Source organism: Myodes glareolus, chromosome 1 (assembly GCF_982192425.1).
Source record: "Myodes glareolus chromosome 1, mMyoGla1.1, whole genome shotgun sequence".
In the NCBI taxonomy this organism is placed as follows: Eukaryota; Metazoa; Chordata; class Mammalia; order Rodentia; family Cricetidae; genus Myodes; species Myodes glareolus.
This window is the reverse complement of record NC_142026.1, coordinates 58,575,902-58,601,687: the sequence shown is the minus strand read 5'-3', so window position 1 is coordinate 58,601,687 and position 25,786 is coordinate 58,575,902. Positions and strand designations below refer to the sequence as shown.

Here is a 25,786-nt window from a genome sequence, read left to right as displayed (position 1 = left end):
CCATTGCCTGGCGTCTTAATCTAATTTTATTCAAATTCTGCACTTTAAATTTAGGCTCGTCTGTACACTTCATAGGAGAGAAAATAAGTTACACGAAGAACCCGTTAGTTTTTTTTTTGTTTGTTTTGTTTTGTTTTTATTTTTTTTTTTGAGACAGGGTTTCTAGGTACCTTTGGAGCCTAGAACTCAATCTGTAGACCAAGCTAAACTGGCTTCGAGCTCTCCTCTGCCTCCCGAGTGCTGGGATTAAAGGCGTGCGCCAGCACCACGCGAGGGAGCCTCCCCTTTAAGCGCGCACCCCGTGGGAACTCCCACAAACCACTGGGCGCAGTTCCCAGAAGGGCTGCTCAAGTTGCATGCTGGGATTTCTCCTAAATTGTAGGCATCCAGGATTTCTGTCAACCCGGACTACATTTCCCAGGAGCCTCCGCGCTCGACGTAAATATCAACTTCCGGTGTCCTGGTCGAGAGTCTGGACGGTCAGAACTTTCTGGTAGGAGGAAGAAGTTGGCTTGGTGTAATTCTCCAGTGAGTGAGGCGGGAGTTAGCGGGCTGGGTGTGAACGGTGGTGTGGGGTGGGTGGATGGTGATGTATGCGAGTGTGTAGGGATGGTGGTGTGGTGCGTGCGCGTCTGTGTATGTGTACGTGTTTACACACCTCGAGCTCTCCGATTGTCCGTGTCAGTATGCTAGTCGGATCTGCTCCTGCTTTCTCTCACGGCCACAGCGGCAGAAGCAGAGGACCAGGCTGCGGTGATGAGAGGTCGGGGACCGAGTCTAAAGGGGAGCTGCCCCTGAGGTCCAGACTTGAGCGCCGGACGCGCATTTGAGGCCGGAGGCGTCTCCAGGGGTCGTCTAGGAGCGCAGCTACTTGTTGAGTCCGTGACTTTCTCAGCGCTCCAGCCGCCGTTGTGTGTCGTGGGAGGTGAAGGAAAGTGCTCACTAGGATGTGTCACTAGGATGTGCAGTGTGGGATCTCGTGCCTGCTCAGGCTCTCCGCGTCGGCCGGTGTTCACAAGGAGGGCCCGGAGAAGAGTGCGGGCATCATCGCCACACGTCTGAGATTCAAGAGTGAGTTTGTGCTTTCTCTCTCTTTGAGAAAGGAGGTTTTAGTTTTAGACTATAGAGTTGTCAGTAAGTGAAGGGGTAATATGTAAATCGATGCCTCCACCACTGTGCCCCTTACATCGTCCCCTCCCTTTCCACTTAATAGTCACATGATCGTTTCGGAGACCCTTGACATCTCTACAATCACTCCCTTTCTCCAAGAGGTTATAGGAACCTTCAGAGGTTAGCGTTAGTACTTTCAATCCCTGATTTGCTAAATCGCTGTTTCGATGACATCACATTTAGGTGGATTTTGATTTTTTAAGGCCTTCCTTTCAAAGCAGGGAAGAAAGGAGGTGATAGACGATTTCTGCTCACGCCTGAGGATTTTGGGAGTGGGAAAGGGACAGCAGAAAATTTGCTGTCTTTGAGACCTAGTAATTGTCAGGGTTTCTGTGTGGAAATGGGTAATGTTGGCCAGGTCCAGATGTGCAGTGCTGTAGTTGAATGTAAGGATGTGGCTCTGTGGTATCTCGGAGTCTGGGTTCTGCCTTTCTCTGGGTCTCTAGGCTTGTCATGTGCTCCGAATGACAGCTGTAAAGCCTGTTGGTGCAGTGCCGGCCGTATAGTGAGGACCTAATATGTTTAGTTGTTGCTCTCTGTGGTCGTTTTGAGTTCATTCTCTTTACTTTCCTGTAGTACGAAGGAGTGTTAACGTGATTGATTACTGGTTGTATTTTTACAAAATTGAATCAAAATAAATTATGGTTTTTGCTTGAAATCTCAGTATTGTAGAGGCATATGCACGAGGCATATGCATTCGTGGCCAGCTTGGTCCACATTGCTAGTTGCAGGCTAGCTGGGCTACACAGTGAGACCCTGTCTCAAAATCCAGATGCAGGAGGAAGTGAATGGGGTAGACCAGAATTTATTTAAATTTTGAGATGAAAGTTTTGTTGTTGTTGTTGCTTTTCAAAACTGGATCTCTCTTGGTTTTTCTTTGTAACAGTCCTGGTTGTCCCGGAACTCACAGAGATCCACCTGCGTCTGCCTCCTGAGTGCTGAGTTTAAAGGCATGTGGTATTACTACCCCCAAGTGGATGAAATTTCTTGTATTGTGTACAACAAGGTAGTTTGGAGACTAAAGCTGTCTGCCACATTTTTGTAGTGATCACACTCAGTGTCTACTCTGAGTTTTTCAAAACCACTAGTCATAGCCACTGTGTTGCATGAGGTATCTGGGACTTGTGTTGTGTCCGTGAAATTGTGTGGTCCTTGATCAGCATCTTCCCGACTCCCTTACTGCATCTCCCACTCTCAACCACGGTGTTGCCCATCCAGCCTCAGCTGCGCACACCCCATTACCCACCATTGTACTTGCTCCTGTGAGGTGACGGTTTCAGACTCTGCATGGAGATGGTGGTGTTTCCACTTCATTGTACTCATTATGCTATCTTGCTGATATGGTCACTTTAAAAATTTATTTAGTTTTTTTTCATATTTGTGAGTGTTTTCCCTAGACAACTGATGTGCAGCATGTACTTGCCTGGTGCCCCTGGAGGCCAGAAGAGGGTGTCAGATCTCCTGAAAGTGGAGTTAGGGATGGTTGTGAGTCACCACCGGGGTGCTGGAAATCGAACCCACATCTTCTGCAAGAGTATGAAATACTTTAAACCCTGATCCATCTCTTTCTGCAGCCCCCTGGTAACTGACACTTTTTCCGGCTCGAGGAGACCTCTCAAATGTGTACCTATGCTTGTTTTTCGTGTACCACTAGTGGGTCACATTGGTGTTCCATGGGAGGAAATGTCTTTTTTGTGTGTTTGCCTATTTTAATCTTAAGTAGCATGTGTCCTTGTCACTGAGTTGTCTGCATCCCTTAAAAGGTCAGCGTCACTGTGTTGGAGTTTAAACGTTAACTCCGCATCAGATGTGTAATTTGAAAATACTTTCTCCCTTTCTCTCAATTATCTAGATTACAGTTTCCTCTGCTGTGCAAAGCTTTTAGTTTGATATTAATCCCATTTGTTCGTTTTGCTTTTGTCACCTGTGTTTTGTAGTAATACCCCAAACGTCCAGGGTCATGGAGACTTTCATCTCTGTATTTTTCTATAGTTCAGTGTCATGGAGACTTTCCTCTGTGTAATTTCTATAGTCCAGTGTCATGGAGACTTTTCTCTCTATATTTTTCTAGTAGTTTTAGTTTCAGTTCTTAAATTCTGATCTGTTTTGAGTTGACTTTGCATGTGGTGTCACTAAAGGTCTAGTGTTGTTCTCCTGTGGTAATACTCAGTTTGGCCAGCACCACTCACTAGAGAGGCTGGTCTGGAACTCCTGGAACTGTGAACAAGCCTCATGCCTCTGCCTCCCCAGTGCAGGCAATAGAGACCTATGCTACCACATCCAGCAGAACTTCCTGTACTTTTATTTCTGGTCTTTGGGGTCACACACTTCATGAAACACAGTCATAAACGTCATGAGGTCATACTCTAAACTATCACAGAGATGTATCAGTGGTGGCTGAGGTGATGGCTCACTGTGTGCGGTGCTCAGGCATGAAACTGTGCAGTGCCAGATGCAGCTGTGCACGTCTTCAATCCCAGCCCCCCTATTGCAAGATGGGAGGTGGAGCTAAAGCACCTTGAAAGACTATCTAGCCTGCTGTATGCAGAGGCACAAGGGAAGGAAAGATAAAATGAAAATTTGTCTATGAATTTTGTGGGGAGATAAAAATGTATGATTTCATTTTATTACCACATGTGTACTTGAGAGTTGGGCATAGTGGTGTACGGCTTATGCTCCGCACGTCCACGTTGAGCCCTTGTGCAGTGGTTGTCAGGGTTAGGACAGAATCGGCTTTGTGTAGACTCCTGTCTGCTTCTGCTTCGTGTCGGGGAGGCCATGGGAGAGGAGTGTGAGTAGGGATGCTTGAGAATAACGGAGTCGATGAAATCATGGTGCCATAAGTCAGTCTGGGAACATCACGTGACAGTCCAATGCAAGGCTTTCTTTTTGTCCCGCAGGGAGGATCCTGAAGAAGAATGGCCAGCTCTGGTTCTCAGGACGTGGTCTGTGTAAGTTGACATTCTCTCTCTACTCAGGTGGCTTCCAGGTTAGATGACTCTTTGCTGTCTTTCTCTTGTGAAGCTTCCCAAGAACCCGGAATCCTCCAGCCCAGTCTGCCCCGTTACAGTGAGGGTTGGAAGGTCAGGTCACTTCCTGTCTGGCCTGTTTCCAGCTGCTTCTGCAGTTTTCTCTAAGTGCATTCCTGCACATCTGCTCTCCCCTGCCTGTGGTCAGGGAGGACTGTTGTTGCAGAGGGGCCGCAGTCCCACAGGGAATCATGGTCTTCCGGGTCTTCAGACCGTTGAGGTGATGGTCTCCTTTGACTGCACTGGAGCTCCTGATTGACATCTTTGGTGTTTTCAGGCTGATGGCACAGGGTTTGAGAGCGAATGGCCTCGGTGCATGTGTGTAACGAGGTGACCTGCTTGAGGGACTTTAAGAGAGAGTTCAGTGATGAGAGGGAAGGTCATCCAGGCTGTGTTTGGGAGGGGAGTGAAGTCAACAAAGTTCAGGGAGGCCTGAGACACATGTGCCATCTTGAAAGTTTTAGTTTTCTAAAAGGATTAAAAGGTTAAACCTATTATACCAGTAATATGCACTCTTACGTAGTTTACAAAAATCCTTCTGATACCATAATAAACTCTATTTCTTGGGTATTTTACACTGAACCTGGGTGACAGTTGTCTCTTGTGCAGTGTAACTTGTAGCACGAATTAAAAAACCCAGAGACAGAAATTGGAAACCAGAAAAGCAAAGCAGCCAAGCCACTAGAGAAGTCTTACATGTCCCAAGGCTGGGCGATCACAAACTAAACAGGCTAAGCCTCTCTCCTCCTATTTTGTATTCTCTCTAGTGCTGTGATTAATAGTATGTGACTCCCTAGGACTGGGATTAAATGTGTACTGTTGAATTATCTTGGGTCAAGAAAAAAACAGGCTAGCTAAAAGATAGATCAAATATATTTAACTTTATTGTAAGGGGCAAACTCACAAAACAGGAATGAGAAGTCCAAGCTCAGCTGTGTAGAGCAGGAACGAGAGAGAGAGAAAGAGAGAGAGAGAGAGAACGAACGAACTTTGGGCTGCCTGGCGTTTTTCTCCCGTTTCCCAAAAGTCATGCCTTAACCTCATCCCATCCCTTAAAGATCATTGGCTGACAAAGATTCCCCATCAGTGAGCCACCACCACCTGGATTTGTTTCTGTATTGACTTTGTGTAGCCCAAGGTGGCATTGAACTCACAGAGATCCATCTGACTCCCAAATCCTGGGATTAAAGGTGTGTGCCACTACTACCTGACCTCTAGTGGCTTAACTTTGCCCTTCTGATCTTTAGGCAAGCTTTATTTATTAAAACATAAAATATCACCGTATTTCTCCTTTTTTGTCTAAAATAAAATGACTATAACTAGGAAAAACTATATACAATAATTACTATAACTGTCTATAATGCATACAGGCAATAAATACATCTACAATGTCTAGCCCAGCTGCATTTGGCATATTCAAAGAAAATACTCCATGTCTGTCCTCTCCTGATGAGTCCAAAGTCTTGTACCTAATTTACTTTCTATCATAACTTGCTTTCTGCATCTGGTAAACAAGGAAAACTATATCTAGTCTTCAACTATCTCAGAGACCAGAGAAGGAAATAATATTAACTTAGTAAGCAGGAAGAGCAAGCAGGCGGCTTCCAAAAGTGAGAAATGACAAGCTGCTGGCTGCCTGGACAGTCACCCACAGTTCCTCTGCAAGGTTGGGGCATCCATCTTTGACCTACAGGCCTACATATCCAACAGAGTTTTCTGGGAAGCAGGATATTCTGAAGGGCTGTCCTTCCTTGTCTTGACAATGTTTGACAGTCACTATCTTTTGTGTCCTGCTTGTCCAGTTAGGACAATATATTGTCAGCAGTCAAGGCAAGGGCATTTTATTGCCTAGCAGCTTACTTTTGCCACAAAGAAAGTAAACGCCATGTGGCATTTCTTCAATGCCCATTATCTTCTCTGAAGTAGATTGGTGCTGCCAGGAACAAACATGTCTCATTGTCAGCAAAGAAGAACCTAGATTATTAAAATATCTTAAATGCCATAATCTGTAGATCTCTGAAGTGTTTCAAGAGGACCTGTCTATCTAAAATATCTTTGTTTGACCTTCAAAACATATCTAATGTGACTACAAGTTTGATTATAATAAGTGATTAGTACTAACCTGCATTTCCTTATTATCCTAAACAGTTGATAATAATAATTTTCAAGTACTAGAAATTTTCATTACATTGCTAAATAATTTTCATTGGTACAGTACCTTGAACAAGATTAGAAATGTATATGTACAATATGTTCAAACAAAATTAATCTCAATATAAAAAATTTGTATACAATGTACAAAAGTCCAAATCCAATGTAAAACATTTAAAACTAGTAGTTGCTTTTTGAAAGTAAATTCAATAATCTTCCCTTTTATCTTACCATATCTATATGCTCCCATTTTTCTTTTCAGAGTAGAATCAATAGTCTACCCTTTTATCCTATCAATAACTGGAAGGCTGTGGATGGAATGGAAGCGCACATTTATTGGATATATGGAAAGGGGCCACAGTCTTCCTTTCCTGGGGGAGCTCGTGCAGTCAAGTGCCTTGAGCATCTCCATGTGACTTCTTCCCACCCTTGAGTCCTTTCTCTTCTCTTTTTCCATCTTGAACACTTCCCCAATCTCACTCTACTTGTGTTTGTGGTTTCAGGGGTCAGTGACATTTAGGGATGTGGCTGTTGACTTCTCTCAGGAGGAGTGGGCCTGCTTGGATGCTGCTCAGAGGGCCTTATATAGGGACATGATGTTGGAGACCTACAGAAACCTCATCACAGTGGGTAAGGTCATCTAAACTGTTGACTTTCCTCCCTCTGAATGAGTAGACAGGGCCATCTTTCCTGTGGTAGCTGAAGCTGGGCCTGGTGGCCCATTCCCGTCATTCCTTCACTCAGAAGGCTGAGGCAAAGATGACTGCTGTGAGTTCAAGGTCACCCTCTGGTACAGAGTGAATTCTAGGCTAGTCTACAACCCTTGTTTCAAATAAAACAAAACAAAGAAACAAACAAAATGAAATAAATAAGGAGATAAATCAATAAATAGAATTAGTGGCTAGTGAGATAGCTTGTTGATTAAGGAAGCTGAATCCTCTTTCTGAGGACCCAGGTTCAATTTCCAGCTCCACAGTGTGGCTCACAACACCAGTTCCAGGGACCTGATGTCATCTGGCCTCCATGGTGACCATGCATGCATGTGGTGCTCAGACATACATGCAGACAGACACATACATGCACATAAAAGAAATTGAAGTCAATACAATTTTAAAGAGGGAGCTGAGCTCCTTCTTCCCAAGAATATTGTGAGATTTGTTGAAAATAGGAACTTCTTGAAGCACCTGTGTTTTGTCCACACCTTGGAGATCCCCTCAGTGTGGTCTGGGTTCAATGAGAGACCCTTTCTCAAAAACCAAAGTGGGGAGCAATCAAAGAAGATACCTCATCCTGCTCTCTGGCCTGTACACAGACCCATGCATGCATGCCTACCCACACGTGTGCACACACCTTCATAAAAACATACATACACTATGCACACATGCATACAGAAATACAAGTGTCTTTACGATCTACTTACTAATGAATCAATAAAATCGATTCAGAACAGAAGTGTACACAGTCTATTTCCTTCTCTGAACACTTCCTTTACTTGCTTTAGTTTTAGGGTGTGATGTTTGTCTTTTTCATTGAGCAAATCTGTAAGAATGAGGTGTAAATGTGAAAGAAGGCAGCATAGATAATGGTGATGACTATTTTCATGGCTGGGCCTGTGGGTCTAGTACAGCACTATCTAGTATACTCTGGACCCTAGTTCCTTCCCCAGCATTAGTAAATCAATAAATAAAATTTAAAAAATGATTTTGTGTTACTGTGTCAGACTACATCGAAATATTTTAATATAGTATTTAATCTTAGTAGTAACCCTGTCAAGTACATATCATCAACTCAATCTAAATTATTTTCATTCTTATTCTTATTCCTTTTTTATTTTCTTTTTGAGGCTATGTCTCATGTAGCTCTGGGTGGCTTTGTATGCGTTATGAAACTATGGTGTGGAAGTCCTTTTGTATATGTGTTGCTTTTATTAGTTAATGAATAAAGAAACTGCTTTTGGCCAATGGCTTAACAGAATATAGCCAGGATGGAAGAGAAATATATATAGAGAGAATAGGTGTTGTCAAGGAGACACCATGTAGCCACCAGAGGGGAAAGGCAGGAGCTGCTAGGTGGAACCTTGCTAGTAGGCCACAAACCTCATGGTAAAATATAAAAAATTGAAACGGGTTAATTCTAGATATAAAAGCTAGCTAGCAATATGCTTAAGCTATTAGCTAAACAGTATTGCAAATAATATAGTTTCTGTGTAATTATTTCGGGAGTCTGAGCGGCCCGAAAACGAACAAGCAGCTTCTGCTAACAAATTAGTGCCCAATGTGGGAACCTTGCCAGTAGGCCACAAGCCTTGTGGTAAAAATAAAATAATGGAAATGTGTTAATTCTAGATGTAAGAGCTAGCTGGCAATACTTTTAAGCTATTAGCGAAACAGTATTGCAAGTAATATAGTTTCTGTGTGATTATTTCTGGAGTCTGGGCAGCCAGGAAATAAATAAGCAGCTTCTGCCAACAAAACTAAGGCTGGCTTTGAACATCTCCTTTACCCTCTTCCATTCCTCAAGTCTTGTGATTTCAAGCCTGTGCCACCATGCCCAGGTTTTAGATGAAAAGTTGGACATAAACTCTTATGGGACTTGCCTAAATAAATGGCATTATTACTGAGCTGCCGAGAGGGGATTTACCCTAGACAGTGTAGCCTAAGGGTTCATGTTCTCACCCACTATGTATACTTTCCTCTTAAGTACAAGCTCCCATCTGCATTTAAATGAGATTAAAGCCCTTTTCTGAAACAGCTGGCTTCTCACCCAGGTTCTCCTTCTCTGAAGTCTTTCCTCAGCATTAGTTGGGCTCTTTATTCTGTTTTTCCAAGACAAGCGTCCTGCTATGCAGCACTGACCGGCCTGCTCTTTCCCCCAGTTGCTGGACTTACAGAATGATCCACCATGTCAGCCTGTATAGAACTTTATAATAAATACGTCTGCATCTTTAAAAATCTATACTGGCAGCTCATTGTGCCACACACCCTTAATCCCAGCATTTAGGTGGCAGAGGCAGGCAGATCAATAAGTTCAAAGCCAGCCTGGTCTACATATTGCATTCCAGGACACCCTGGGATAATTAGAGGGACCAAGTCTTAAAAAGAAAAGTCTCCACATGTGTCATTTTTTCTTTCTTTTAAGTGGGAAGTTCCATTTCCAAACCCGATCTGATCACCTTATTGGAGCAGGAGAGAGAGCCCTGGATGGTTGTGAAGGAAGAAGCAGACAGGCCCAGCCCAGGTTGGTGTGGGAGAATTATCTGTATTCTGTCAATCGTGTATTTTAATAAAACGCTGAATGGCCAGGCAGGAAGTATAGGCAGGTCAACCAGACAGGAAGTAGAGGCGGGGCGATGAGAATAGGAGTATTCCAGGAAGGAGGAAGTCCCTCCGTCACTCCTGCCCAGATCACCGAAGAGGCAGCATGTAACCTGCCCAGCTGAGAAAGGTACTGAGCCGTGTGGCTAACGTAGATAAGGATAATGGGGTAACATAAGTTATAAGAACTAATAAGTAGCCTGACCTAATAGGCCAATCAGTTTATAACCTAATGTAGACTCTGTGTTATTTTCTTTGGGCTTGCTGACTGTGGGGTACTGGGCGGGAACAGATACCCCAACAAGCCGGCCCTCATGTTACACCAGGTGAGTAAGAGGAAGGCAGGGCATGTGGTCGAAGAGGTCCCCATGCCTGACCTGGGGTTGACACACTCCCTTCAGAGCACCAGGGCCTGTGGAAGAACGTGCCTGAGACCTGGGAAGGAAGTCAAGGTCATAGCAAAAAATGCCACAGGGGCTGCCAGTTCATGGATCACTAAGTTGTTCTTCCCTTGTACTCAGCAGTTACCCTCTCTCTGTCATTTTAAATGTATTTCTCTCTCTCTCTCTCTCTCTCTCTCTCTCTCTCTCTCTCTCTCTCTCTCTCCTGGTACTCGAACCCAGGTCTCTGGAAGAGCAGTCAGTGCCCTTGACTGCTGATCCAATAGTAAGACACTTTGACCACCAGTAAATGTAACACAGTGAGGCATAGCAAACATTTTAATTCTGTGTCTTCATAGTCCCTCTAAAGAAGATGTCATGGTGTAGCCTATGCTTCTCACTGCTGCACTGGGGTGATGGAAGAGGCAGAGCCCTTGTTTTCCTGGAAACTCTACCTAGTTTGCTTGACAAGCTCCTGGCAAATGGGAGAGTATCACTGCCTGGGGCCCAGCCTCTAGCAGCACTTTTTTTTTTTTTAATCTGAGGGAGTTAAAGGAAAATAACAGTCACACTGTGTCTTGATGACTTTTATTCTCTATTCTTCTATGTTTTCTCTGTGTCCTTTGTACTGTATACTTTTTTCCTGTAGCTTATATATTTCCAGACAATATTGGAATTACAGTGTGGTTACGTTCTGTTTTCCAGTGGACGATTCCAGTGAATACAGAGCAAACAGTGAAAACATCTCCCTTACATGGTTAACCGTGTACATAGTACAAGTGAGAGACAGATTATCCCCAGAACCCACGTATACTCCCCCTTTTATTAGAATAGATTCCCCCACAGATTATATGCTGCTTCTGGCTTCACTCCCTCTGCTCTTCCCAGTTCCTCCCCACTTCACCTCCTATCTGGATCTACTCCATTTCTCTCTTAGAAAACAAACATGCTTCTAAGGGATAGTAATAAAATACAATATGGTAAAATAAAGTAGACTAAAACAAAGCTAACACATTATAGTTGGACAAAATAAACAAATAGAAGGGATACCACCCAAGAGAAGCCACAAGAAACAGAAACACACTTGTTTACACACTTATAAATCCCACATAGACACTAAACTGGAGGCCCTAATAAACTTATGCAGAAAGCACCTGGCACAGTTTGGGTGGGGCAGACCCTGTGCATGCTGACTCTTGAGGTAGATCGGTTCTCATCTTCCTGAGGAACCTTCACATGACTTCCATAGGGGCTATACAGGTTTCTAATCCACAGCTCCTCACTTGTTTTGCTGATCTTAACCTTTCTGACAGGTGTATGAAAGCTCAAAGCAGTTTTTATTGCATTTCTTTGATGTCCAAGGATGTTGTACATTTCTTTGTTTTTCAGCTTTTTGAGTTTCCTTTTTGAGAATGCTCTATTTAGATATTGACTCCATTTTTAAGTTGGGTTATTTGTTTTATTGATATCTAGTTTTTATCTAGCCGATAGACTTCATGTACTCTATGGAATAAGTATGGATAGGTTGGACAGTCTTGTTCCCATTTTAATGGCATTGCTTGAGTTTCTTTCCATGTAAGTTGATGATGGCTATACACTTGACTGCACACTGCCGTTATTATGTTGAGGTATGTCCTTTGTATCCCTAATTTTTCCAGAACTTTTATCATGAAGTGGTGTTGAATTTTGTCACAGACCTTTTCTGCGACTAATGAGATGATCCTATGGCTTTTGTCTTTCTGTTTGTTTCTATGGTGGATTACATTTGCTCATTTATGTATGTGAAACCATCCCTGCATCTCTGGGCAAAAGCTTATTTGATTATGGTGGGTGGTCTTTTTGGTGTTTTCTTGTATTTGGTTTGCAAGAATTTTATTTAAAAAATTTCATCTGTGTTCATTAGTGAAATTGCTCAGTTACTCTCTTTGTTGGATCTTTATGTGGTTTGGGTATTGTGGTTCCTTTGATCTTGAAAAAAGAATTGGGTAACATTCCTTCTCTTTCTCTTTTGAGGGATAATTTGGGGGAATATTGGCCTGAACACTTCTTTGGAATTCTGGTTGAATTGTGTGCTAAAACTGTCTGACTCTGAACTTTTTTTTTTGGTTGGGAGACTTAATTACTGATTGCATTTCACTAGGAGTTATAGGTTTGTTCAAATTATTTATCTAATCTTGATTTAACTTTGCTAAGTGGTATTTATTGAAAAAATTACCAATTTCTTTTATTCTTCCAATTTTTTTGGAGTATAGACTTTTAAAGTATGTCCTTACGATTCTCTGGATTTCCTTGGTGTCTGCTAAGTTTTTATTGTGGTAAAGAGACACCATAACCATGGTAGCTCTTAGAAAGGAAAACATTTGACTGGAGCTGTTTTACAGTTTAGAAGTTTAGTCCTTTATCTTCATGGCGGGCAGCATGGTTGTGTGCAGGCAGAGAGTGTGCTGTAGAAGAAACTGCTTTCTGTATCTTGATCCACAGGTAGCAGTGATGAGCCACTAGGCCTGTCTTGAGCTTCAGAGACCTCAAAGCCCACCCCCAGTGACACACTTCCTGTAGCAGGGCCATACCTCCTAATAGTGGCACTCCCTATGACCAAACATTCAAAGTCCTGAGTCTGTGGAGCTCTTTCCTATTCGGACCACCACAGTGTCTGTTGATATTTCTTTCTTTCACCTCTAATTTTCTTTTGTGTCTTTTTTCTCCTTTTGGTTATTTTGGTTAAGGGTTTGTCAGTCTTACTGGTTTTCTCAAAGAACCAACTTTTTGTTATATTGATTCTTTGTATTTTTTTTGTTATTGTTGTTGTCTCTATTTTACTGATTTCAGTCCTGAATTTAACTATTTCTTAATGTCAATCCTTTTGGGTGTATTTTTGTCCTTTTTCTCTAGAGCTTTCAGGTATAGTGTTAAGCTGATAGCGTGAGGTTGCTCCAGTTTCTTTACAGCAATCCATGCTGCCATGCAGTTGCCTCTTAGAACTGCCTTTATTGTGTCCTGTAAGTTTGGGTGTATTGTGTCTTCATTTTCATTCATTTCTAGGAAGAGTTTTAATTTTCTCAGTAACTGTTTTGATCCATTTTTTATTCAATATTGAGTTGTTTGGTTTTGTAAGTTTGTATGTTTTCTGTTGTTTCTGGTGGTTAGACAGATTGCAAGATGGTATTTGAATTTTCTTGTGTCTGTTGAGACTTGCTTTGTATCCAAGTACGTGGAGAAAGTGATAATCTGCTGAGAAGATATATTTTCTTTTGTGTTTCTGTGAAATGTTCTGTAAATATTGTCAAGATTGGGGTATCGCAGCCTCCCCCATCGGTGTGTGAGGGTCAGTGTGTGATTTAAACTGTGGCATTGTTTCCTTTGTGTTGAGGATATTCTTTTCAGGTGTGTGACTTTAGTTTATGCAGCATTTGTTGAACTCTGAAGCTTTGTTGCTGTGCCTGGTGGTTCTAATAAAGAGATGAACAGCCAATAGCAAGGGATGAGCAAGGATTGGCGGGGCTGGAAGACAGAAAGAGAACTGAGAAGGAAGAGAAAGAGGATCCAGAGCACAAGGAGAGGAGGACATCAGGGACACCCACCCAGCCATTCATGGAGTAAGGAGGAAAGAAAGGTATACAGAAATAGAGAAAGATAAAAGATAGTCAGGGTGATTTAAGTTAAGAAAAGATGGCCGGAAATGAGCCAAGCTAGGGCCAGGCATTCATCACTAAGAATAAGCCTCTGTATTTGGGAGCTGGGCATCACATAGTACTTTTATGAACTTACTGTCCTGTGTTTGGTGCATAGATGTGGCTTGATTTTTCTTTTGGTAAGCCTGTAGTCTTCCTACCCATCTGTTCTGATACAAAAATATCTACACCAGCTTGCTTCTTAGGTCCATTTGCTTGGAATTAGAATATATTTTTCCATTCTTTTACTGTGACATGATGTCTGGCCTTGGTGTTAAGGTGTGATTCTTGGGTAGAGCAGAAGGACAGATTCTGTTTTTACATCCATTCTGTTAGTCTCTGTCTTTTTACTGGGGGAACTGATAACTTTGTTGAGAGACACAGTGAGAAGTGTTTGTTGACTCCCTTTATTTTGTTGTAGTGTGTGTGTTTTCCTCTTGATTTGGTGGTCTGGATCTGTAGATAGATACTGCTTAAATTTGTTGTATTTATCATTGATTGTCTTGCTTTCTATCTTTGGTGATGGAAAGTTTGGATGGTTATGATAGTCTAGGCTGGCATCTGTAGTCTCTCAGATATTGTAGAACACCTGTCTAGTGCCTTGACTTTTAAAGTCTCCATTGAGAAACCAGGTGTTATTCTAATATATCTGCCTTTATATGTTACTTGGTCTGTTTCCTTTGCAGCTTTTAATATTTTTCCTTTGTTCTGTACATTTAGTGTTTTAATTATTATGTGCCCAGGGAACTTTCTTCTCTGGTCTAGTCTATATGGTGTTCTGTATGTTTCTTTTACTTTAACAGGCATCTTATTCTTTAAGTTAGGGGAATTTTCCTCTGTGATTTTGCTGAAAGTATTTTGTGTCTTTGACCTGCGTTTCTTCTCCTTTCTCTATTCTTATTTCTAGATTTGATCTTTTTATGGTGTGGTAAATTATCTGAGTGTTTTGTGCTGAAATGTTTTTAGCTTTACCATTTTCTTTCACGGAGGTATTCATTTATTCTGTCATGTCTTCAATGCCTGAGATTCTCTCTTCTATCTCTTGATTCTTGTTGGTGAGACTTGCCTCTGAGTTTCTTGTTTCAATTCTTAAACTTTTCCTTTCCAGATTTCCTTCAGTTTGAGTTTTTCTTATTGATTCTGTTTCTATTGTTCTTTTAAAAAAGCGGGTATGTTCCCTGGCAGGCTCGCAGAGCAGCCGCTAGTCCGACAAGGATCTCCAGGGTGGCAGCGCCATGTGGCCAGGCGAGTCAGGCGAACGGGTACGGCGGATAAAAGGCTCACAGGACATAGTAAATAAATATAAGGGTAAACATTTATTACTTAAAAAGAAACAGAGAGACAGGGATAGACAAACATAAAGACATAAAAACATAGAGACAGAGAGAAACACGTGTGCACACGCTGAGAGAGAAAGACCAAAGAGAGGGAGTTAAGATGGCGGCGAGGGACGTCAGAAGTGGCTGGGAGTGGGCGTGGTTAGCTCTTAAAGAGATCAGACCCAAAGGAATAACAGTTTCTACTTTCAGGTCTTGAACTGTTTGATTCATTTCCTTCTGCTGTTTGTGTTTCATAGATTTCTTTAAGGGGTTCATTTATTTCCTCTTCCCTGACCTCTACCACATTTATAAAGGGTACTGTGATGTCTTTTTCTCGTGCTTTAGCTATGTTGCAGTACTCAGGTCCTGCTGTGGTAGGGTTGTGGACTCCATACCATTATTGTTTCTCTTCTGGCATCTAGGCATCTAGGTTTGGGAAAATTGTAATTCTAGGTGCTGATATCTGGTCTTGCCTTTGTTGGGTGAGTGTTTTGTTCCTTGGCTTCTCTTGCCCAGTCTGGTTCTTAGGAGAGTGTGGTAACTGTGTTACCTGGTGGGAAATTCCTGTGAGATTTGGATAGGTATGGCCACTGGGGTTCCAGGTGAAATGTCTTGGGAGCTGGATAGACTAGGTAGGTGGTTTTGGACGGGTCTACAAGAGGGAAGAAAGCAGGTGTTCCACTAGGGTCTGCTTAGCCCCCTGGGGAATCGGGGAAGAGAGTTAGGAGAGGCCACAGCAGATGGTTGACTACAGATTTGGAGATGAGACTGGGGATTGGATTTGGTGGAATCGAGGGAGAGGTGAAGATCTGTGGTTAGTTTGCCTGTTTCGCTGACTAGAGTGACCTTTTGGTTTCTAGAGAATGCCTGCTGGATTCGGGGTTGGGATAAAGCAGTGGGGATAAGAAAATTGGGAAGTGTCAATCTGCATGATTGCCTGGAGATCAGGGCAGGAATGAAGGGGAGTCCGCAGCAGGTGGTGTTGCAGAATTTCCTGCTGGCCTTGCACCAGAGTTAGCAGCTAGCACCAATCCCCTCTGGCCACACCTGCCCTAGCTCTGGAGCTAGCACCTAGCCCTAGTCCATCCTCTGTGTTGCATATACCTTTTGTTTCCCTTTGTGAATGTTGTCTGAGAGTTTCCCAAGTATACAAAGCCTGTGCAGAACTTGGTTAGGGCCAACCTGGAAAACTATGGTACCTACTGAATCAGGTATTTGCATTTGACATGGTACTTTTGAAAGCTTCATTCAGGTTGTTTTGAGCATATGGATACCAGCTGGCTGAAGTGTACATATGGGAAAAAAATAAAAATACCCTGGGTGAAGGGAAAGTGCTTCACTCTGTGAAAGATGGTGATCCCTGTGGCCACAAAAGGCTAAGTTCATTCTCAAGTGTCTCTGAGTCTTCATTTCAGTGGCCCACATGAACCCACATATCCACTCCACGACATCTGTGAAAAGGTGTTCTGCTACAGAGCTATGGATGAGACTAGGAGATTGGAATTGGTGGCTAGGCGGGATAGGTAAAGATCTGCACTTAGCTTACCTTCTTCCATGACTGGAGATGCTCTGTGTCCTTTAAAATTGTAGTGAATTCTCTCCCCATTTTTTTTCTTTTTAGCTTGTTTTTGTTTTTCTCAAACAGTGTCTCACAGTCTGGTCCAAGATGGCCCAGAGTTCATGACCCTGTTACGTGTGACTCCTTGTTGCTGGGATTCCAATTGTCTACCAATACCACTACATATTAATACCCCCTTTAATTTTTAAGAATTCCAAGTCCAGGGCAGGAGTTAGTGGTGCACTTCTTTAATACCAGCGCTCAAGAGGCAGAGGACAGTGGATCTCTGAGTTCCAGGAAAACCTGGTCTACAGAGTGAGTTCTGGGACAGCCCTGGCTATACAGAAAAACTCTATCTACAAACAAACAAACAAACAAAAAGAATTCCAAGTCCAAACCAGTTTCCTTGTCATGACAGATATGTATTTTTTGTGGTATACTCCCCCTCCCCTTGATTTGGTGTGTTGTGACTTTAAATCCATTGGGAAAGACCAAAGACTTAAGAGCCCATTCAAATTTAGATTGAATGGATGCATTCTTACTACTAGCAGAAGGATAGCAGCCTTAGAACAAAGTAGCATGCTGTACACAAGTGTGGTAAGGTGGGGTTTTAAAGCAGACATCAGAAAGGTGCGCATTACAACTATCCATGGATTCCACTGCTGGGCAGGAAAATTGTTTCACTCCCCTTAGTTGTTTTTTTGTTTCCTGCTATCTAGTAAGAAAAGACCATCTCACCTCGATTCCACAGCGATAAGCAAGTAATTATTTTGTTTCTTGTTTGGTTTGTTTTCTGAGAGATACACGAGTTTTCCAGAAGCAAAAGCAAGGGTTAACATTTCCTGGCCCAGTTTCCTATTATCTCACTTGCATGTCACTAGGATCTCCCATGTATTCCAGAGCAGAAGGTCAGTGACCCTTAAGGGATGTCTGCCTCCGTATTAAATTTCTTTAGTCATCATAGGGAACCTGTGTAAATTATTAGTACCATCTGAACACCAATCGGGATACAACAGTTCATTTGGGGGCAGGCAGTAATAACACAGTGCCATCAGGTTGGGTTGACTTTTACATATCCTCAGGTTCAAAAACCTTCATTGCAGGGTCTGTGTTTCTAGTAGTACATAAAGAGACATTCTAAATTATTTCACTATAGTTAGTTATAATTTTGTTAAGCAAACATGCCTTCCCATTTCCCGTTTCTAACCTGTCCTACTTTTGTCTTTTGTGATTGCTGTTCTCCTTGCTCCTGCTCAGCTTATCAGAAAATATGTTTGAGTGTGGCCGCTCATTTAATGGAGTGTGTGTGTGTGTGTTTGTTGTAGAGAAATAATGTATTCTTGCTTTCTTCTCTCTTTCAGATATGGAGTCATGTTATGAAGCTGAAACTATATCTCCAGAAAGTCATATTTATAATATAAATCTGCCCAAACAGAGCATGCAACAATTAAATAAATCTCTTGATCTCCAGGGCTCCAGTTTTAGTAATGGTCCCAACTATAATACATTTAAGAGACTACAGAGTTATCAAGGAGATGCTGATCTAAAGATTACTAACAAGGAAAAACTGCCTACTTACACCTGCCAGACTTTTACTCACAACAGAGAAAAAGTCTATGAATGTAAAGAGTGTGGGAAGTACTTTGGTTGTAGTTCAAATCTTGTTCAACATCAGACTATTCACACTGGAGAGAAACCCTATGAATGTAAGGAATGTGGAAAAACCTTCAGACTCCACCAACAACTTACAAGACATCAGAAGTCTCACAGTGGTGAGAAACCTTTTGAATGTGATGAGTGTGGAAAAGCCTTTCATCTTCCCAACCTGCTTAAGTACCATAAAACCATTCATACAGGTACAAAACCATTTGAATGTGAGGAATGTGGAAAATCCTTCAATCGCGTCTCCACTCTTTTTCAACATAGGATAATTCATGCTGGTGTGAAGCCATATGAATGTAAAGAGTGTGGGAAAGCCTTTAATCGTCGCTCAAACCTCATGCAACATCAGAAAATTCACTCTGGTGAGAGACCCTTTCAGTGTAAGGAATGTGGAAAAGCCTTCACTGTTCTGGCACAGCTCACTCGGCACCAGAACATTCATTCTGGAGAGAAATCATTTGAATGTCAGCAGTGTGGGAAGATATTCAGTAGTGGCTCATACCTTGCACGACATCAGAGTGTTCATACCAGTGAGAAACCCTTTGAATGTAATGTATGTGGGAAGGCTTTTAGGCTTCACCTATATCTTTCTGAACATATGAAAACTCACACTGATGAGAAACCTTTCAAGTGCAAGCTGTGTGGGTCAGCCTTCAGACGTAAGTACCAACTTAGTGAGCATCTGAGAATCCATACTGATGTGAAACCCTATCAGTGCAAGGAATGTGGGAAATACTTCCGTCGACGTTCAAATTTTACTGAGCATCAGAGTATTCACACTGGAAAGAAACCCTTTGCTTGTAAGGAATGTGGGAAAGTCTTTAGACTTAATATACATCTCATTCGACATCAGAGATTTCATAGTGGTGAGAGACCTTTTGAATGTGAAGAATGTGGAAAAACTTTTCATTTTTCCAGCCAGCTTAATTACCATAAAACCATTCATACAGTTCAAACACCTTTTGAATGTGAGAAATGTGGGAAGTCCTTCAAGCGTGTCTCCAGCCTTGTTGAACATAGGATTATTCATGCTGGTGTAAAGCCATATGAATGTAAAGAGTGTGGGAAAGCCTTTAATCGTCGCTCAAACCTCATGCAACATCAGAAAATTCACTCTGGTGAGAGACCCTTTCAGTGTAAGGAATGTGGAAAAGCCTTCACTGTTCTGGCACAGCTCACTCGGCACCAAACTATTCATTCTGGAGAGAAATCATTTGCATGTGAGCAGTGTGGGTCAGCCTTCAGACTTCAGTACCAACTTACCCAACATCAGAGAATTCATACTGATGTAAAACCTTTTCAGTGTAAGGAATGTGGAAAGGGCTTTATTCGTGGTACAGGCCTTAGAATTCATGAGAGAATCCATACTGGTGAGAAGCCCTTTCAATGTAAAGAATGTGGAGAAGCCTTTCAGTATCATTACCAGTTTCTTGGACATTTTAGAATTCATACTGGCAAGAATCCTTATGAATGTACACAGTGTGGGAAGTTCTTTACTCGTGGTGGAGACCTTAAAGTACATCAAAGAATTCACACTGGTGGAAAACCTTACCAGTGTTAAAGTGGGAAGCCCTTTAGTGAAAATCAAGCTGCTTGGTTTGACATGCTAAAATTTATAATAGTAAGAAGCCTTCAGTAATTCTAAGATAGCTGTATATTGTATATTGGAGAGTTCATTATGATGAAAAACAATATGAATGTAAGAAATTTCAGAAACTTTATTTAGTTCAGCCTTTACTATACCATGGAGAATTCATACTAATATAAAACTCTATGTCACTGTAAAGAATATGGGAAAACCTTCAATTTGAGCTTAGGCCTTCTTCAACATTAAGAATCCATGCTGGTGTAAAAGTCTGTGAAAGCAAGAACTGTGGGAACATTTATAGAATTAGCTCTTAAATCTCATCAGAGATCCCTTCTAGGCCTGCAACCTGGTGAATATGAAGAATGTGGGAAAGCCTTTATTGTAAATGATGAGCCTACAAAACATCAGAAAAATCTAACATCATCAGAAGTCCTATGCATGTAAAGAAGGTGGACAAGTCTTTCATACGGAAATTTTACTGAATATCAGAGTACTCATTGGCAAGACTGTGTCTAAAAAGAATGTGCCCTAAGATTTGGTTAGCATCAGAGTATTTATGTATTTTTGATGAGGAGAAAGCCTTAGAGAGTGAGATTGTGGGAAGTCTGTTGTTCACAGATTATACTCTGTTGATAATATCTTTGAATGTCAGAAATATAGGGTAGCCATCTTGTTCTTGATTTACTCTTGTTTTTCTATAAATTTAATTTATCAAGCACTATACAACCCACATAGGAAGAGCAGTTATTGGAACTAGGGTTACCTGAGGCACCTTCCTTGTCACCATTAACATTCCATGGCTCAATCTTTACTTTCTGACTTGTTGATTAATGGTGAGCACAGAACCAAACAAAATTGTGGATGCAGGGCCAATAGATATAAAATCCTTGAAAAAGCATTTGGTTCATGCCTGTATTCTGTAAAGTGACTTTTATGGTGTTCTTGCTTTTATTGCCATTCCTGTAACTGATACAAAACGCAAATTGTATTGCAGATAGTTTAGAAAAGACTCACACATTCCTCCACTGTTCAATTTTAAACAGCTTCATTTGTATAAAGTCTGGTGACTGAAAATGTATATGAAAGGATTTTTGTTGAGAATCCATTCCTTGGGTGTTTGTGTGAAGTTAAAAAAAACAAAGAAAGCTATTGATGAATAAGTACTTTTAAAAGGAGTTTAATACATAAAACTTTCAAAAGCTAAAACCCTATAATTTGTACTCTCTGTCCACCATTACGACAAACTATACATATGTGATGGGACATGATAGTGCAGTCTCCTCTGTCACCTAGTCTTGCTGAAGCCATTTTGGGGGTGAATAGAATCTGACTTCTGATGGAGAACCTTGTGGAAAATTACTAAACTCTGTTCTTGGAACTAGAAGTCAAGATTCCCTAGCTAATTTAGTCTGGCTTCTGTTAACCTGCCTGCATGTACAAACCTCTCCTTGCAGTTAACTGCTTATTTTGGCTTCTGTTAAACTGCCAGCTTAGGCAAAACCTTCCCCTACATCTGCTGAGCAAGATAACAGAATATGGTTTTTGCTTTTAATATCTCTTGCTCTAAATGCTTGGAGCTACACAGGTCTCCACTACACCAGAGTGTAGTCCTTGCTGGTTGGAATAAAGACTTTTAGTTGACTATAAACCGTCTGAGTGATCTTCTGTGGTGACCCATAAAAGATTAAAAAAAAAATAGCCAAAATTGGCTGAAAGGACCATGGTGCAAGCCTTAATATCAGCATTCAGGAGTCAGAGGCAGGTGGCTCTCTGTGAGTTTAAACCCAGCCTGATTTACTGTAATTGATTATTCTTTTACTCTCTGGTGAAGGGGGGCTTCCCTCCAAGTTCCCCAATAAACGCATGCAGGCTTATTCATACTTATAGATGCCCAGTCTTAGCTTGACTTGTTTCTTTTTTAAAAAAATATTTATTTATTATGTATACAATACTCTTTCTGTGTGTATTCCTGAAGGCCAGAAGAGGGCACCAGACCTCATTACAGATGGTTGTGAGCCACCATGTGGTTGCTGGGAATTGAACTCAGGACCTTTGGAAGAGCAGGTATGCTCTTAACTGCTGAGCCATCTCTCCAGCGCTTGACTTGTTTCTTGTCAGCTTTTCCTAACTTAAATTATTCCATCAACCTTTTCCTTTGGGCTTTTACCTTTCTCTATTTCTTTTCTTACTCTATTCCTTGTTGTGTGCCTGGATTTTACAGGCCCTAATGTTCTCTCCTTTTTTTCATTTCTTGATTTTCTCTTCCCAGATTTCTCCTATTATCTCTGCCTGCCAGCCCCTCTTATCCTTTCTCCTGCCTTGCTTTGGCCATTCAGCACTTTATTAGACCAATCAGGTGTTTTAAACAGGAAAATTAACACAGCTTCACAGAAAGAAATGGAACGTAAAAGATTGCAATACATCTTTGCATCATTAAACAAATACTGTACAGCATAAATAAATGTAATACATCTTAAATTAATATTCCACTACAGTCTACAAAGTGAATTCTGGAAAGGCAGGGCAATTGCAAGGAGAATCCCTGCAACAAAGATGTGTTTCTTCCTACCTGAAAGATTTGGACTAGAAGTGGATTCTCCCACTTAAAGCAGAAAATGTCTCACAGATGTGCCCTCCATTTCTGGATTGTAGTTCGTTCCAGATATAGTCAAGTTGACAACCAAGAATAGCCATCATGCCACCAAAATAAACTGGAGGAAAGATAACACTGCAAGATACTGTATGTTCATGCTTGTGTTGTGTTGAAACAAATGGACTTGAGTATATGCTATGTGTTTTCATGTGTGTGTAATGTGGAAAGATGTTCATGTGTGCTTCTATGGTATCAGTTATTGAGTAAGCAATATGTTTACAAGATTTGGCTTGCTGGTTACAATTTGTCAAGTATCCCAATTTTGCTTGGTAGCTGGTTGCTGACAATAACAGGTTCTTTATTCCAATCTTTTTGTTTGTTCATTTGGGTTTTTTTTTTTGAGACAGGATTTATCTGTGTATTTCTGGCTGTTCTGGAACTCATTCTGCAGATCAGGCTGGCCTTGGACTCACAGAGATCCGCCTACCTCCTGACTGCTGCCACCACTGCCCTGCTCTTTTATTCCAATCTTGATTACCAATATGAAGTCTTCCATTGCACATTAATATGTCACACAGTAATATACAAATATTCAGGTTACAAAATGACTCAGACAGGGCTAAAGAAGTTTCAGAGTTCAAAGAGGCTGTGCTGAAGTCCAGACACAGCTGATAGAGGCCCATAGAAGTGTCTGGAGAGACCAGAAAAATGACAGGGAGTGCAGGTGTTCAAGAACAGATATCGCAGGGTGGTGGTGGCACATGCCTTTAATCCCAGCACTTGGGAGGCAGAGGCAGGTAGATCTCTGAGTTTGAGGCCAGCCTGGTCTACAAGAGCTAGTTCCAGGCTGGGACAGGGTGGTAAGTGCAACCCAGCAGGAGGGAGTTCCTGTGTTTCAATAGCCTGCCTGCAGCAAGGTAGGCCTTTTGTCAGCGAGATTCCTGGCCAGCAAGGGGCACTGATCCTGTAGCAGAAGCTCCATCAGAGGGTGAGGTCCCTGGCCAACAAGGGAACCTGACCCTGTACCAGAAGATCCATTGGAGAGCATTTGAAGGAAGAGATGGGCAGGCGCCAAGGCAAGAATTCCTGCAACAATCTGAAAAACAACATGAAAACACCAGACCCCAGCGATCTTGAAACAGAAGGACTTGAACACCCTAATCCAGAAGAAATGGGAAAAAGTACCATTATGAAAGCGATAGGGTCCCTTAAACAGGGGATGAACAACTCCCTTAAAGAGATGAAGAAGTATTACAAAAAGTTTGAAGAAATGAGTGAATCCGTAAATGACACCCTGGGAAACCAAGAAAAAACAAACAGGTAATGGAAACAGTTCAAGAATTGAAAACTGAAATGGAGGCAATGGAGAAAACACAAACTGAGGGCCGGCTGGATATGGAAAATCTAGGTAAACGAACAGAGACTACAGAAACAAGCATAACAAATAGAATACAAGAGATAGAAGAATGAATCTCAGATTCTGAAGACACCATAGAGAAAATAAACACTCTGATCAAAGAAAACAGCAAATCCAACAAATTCTCATAAAACATTCAAGAAATCTTGGACACAATAAAAAGACCAAACCTAAGAATAATAGGGGTAGAAGAAGGAGAAGAATTGCAAAGGCCCAGAAAATATATTCAACAAAATTATACAAGAAAACTTTCCCAACCTAAAGAACAATATTACTATGAAGGTTCAAGAAGCATACAGAACACCAAATACACTGGATCAAAAAAAAAATCCTCTCGCCATATAATAATCAAAGCACAAAACATACAGATTAAAGAAAGAATAATAAGAGCTGCAAAGGAAAAAGGTCAAAAAACTTATAAAGGTAAACCTATCAGACTTACACCGGACTTCTCTATGGAAACCATGAAAGCCAGAAGGTCTTGGATAGAGGTACTGCAGAAACTAAGAGACCATGAATGCAAGTCCAGACTTCTATACCAGCCAAGCTATCATTCACTATCAATGGAGAAAACAAAATATTCCAGGATAAAAAAAATTTAAACAATACATAGCCACAAATCCAGGCTTACAGAAAGTAAAAGAAGGAAAATCACAACCCAAGGAATCCAACATTGCCAACACTGCCTACAATAACTCAGACATCAAGCGACCCTTCACAAGCACAACTCAAAGAAGGGAAACACACAAACTCTACTACACAAAAAAATTAAAAAAAAATAACTGGAGTCAACAACCACTTGTCATTAATATCACTTAATATCAATGGGCTCAATTTACCTATAAAAAGGCACAGACTAAGAGATTGGATATGAAAACTGGATCCAACATTCTGCTGTTTACAAGAAACACACCTCAACCACAAAAACAGACATCTACTCAGAGTAAAGGGTTGGGAAAAGGTTTTTCAAGCAAACGGACCTAAGAAACAAGCAGGTGTGGCCACTCTAATTTCTAACAAAATTGACTTCAAACTAAAATCAATCAGAAGAGATGGAGATGGACATTTCATACTCATGACAGGAACAATTCATCAGGAGGAAGTCTCAATCTTGAATATCTATACCCCTAATATAAAAGCACCCACTTATGTAAAAGGAACACTTCTAGAACTCAAGGCAGTCATCAAACCACACATACTAATAGTAGGAGACTTCAACACACCTCTCTCACCAATGGACAGGTCAATCAGACAGAAACCTAACAGAAATAAGAGAATTAATAGAGGTAATGAATCAAATGGACTTAACAAACATCTATAGAACATTCCATCCAAATAGGAAAGAATATACCTTCTTCTCTGCAGCTCATGGAACCTCAAAAATTGACCACATACTCGGTAACAAAGCAAACTTTCACAGATACAAAAAAATATTAGTAACCACCTGTGTCTTGTCAGATCACCATGGATTAAAGTTAGAATTCAACAACAATGCCACCCCCAGAAAGCCTACAAACTCATGGAAGCTGAACAGTCAAGTACTGAATCACCCCTGGGTCAAGGAAGAAATAAAGAAAGAAAGTCTTCCTTGAATTTAATGAAAATAAAGACACAACATACTCAAACCTATGAGACACTATGAAAGCAGTGCTAAGAGGAAAGTTCATAGCACAAAGTGCCCAATTAAAGAAAACGGAGAAAGCACACATTGGAGACTTAACAGCACACTTGAAAGCTCTAGAAAAAAAGAAGCAGACTCACCCAGGAGGAGTAGAACACTGGAAATAATCAAACTGAGGGCTGAAATCAACAAAATAGAAACAGAAAACAATCCAAAGAATCAGTGAAACAAAAAGCTGGTTCTTGAAGAAAATCAACAAGATTGACAAACCCGTAGCCAAACTAATCAAATGGCAGAGAGAGAACATGCAAAT

At 41.4% G+C, this 25,786-nt stretch overlaps 1 protein-coding gene across 10 annotated transcripts; it reads left to right on the top strand.

The window, feature by feature from the left end:
- Positions 1-375: 375 nt before the first annotated feature.
- Positions 376-22,802, top strand: LOC146896053 (uncharacterized). Of its 10 annotated transcripts, none has more exons than XM_087907358.1 (6): positions 376-528; positions 728-1,071; positions 4,071-4,121; positions 6,854-6,980; positions 9,489-9,587; positions 17,954-22,802. In XM_087907358.1, the coding sequence occupies exons 3-6, from the start codon at positions 4,089-4,091 to the stop codon at positions 19,813-19,815; spliced, it is 2,121 nt and encodes a 706-aa protein (XP_087763484.1). In that variant the 5' UTR covers positions 376-528; positions 728-1,071; positions 4,071-4,088; the 3' UTR covers positions 19,816-22,802. The 10 variants fall into 10 exon arrangements, with proteins under 10 accessions (XP_087763484.1, XP_087763502.1, XP_087763508.1 ...); XM_087907360.1 differs by having other exon boundaries at positions 446-528; positions 686-1,071; XM_087907376.1 differs by lacking the exon at positions 6,854-6,980.
- Positions 22,803-25,786: the final 2,984 nt, after the last annotated feature.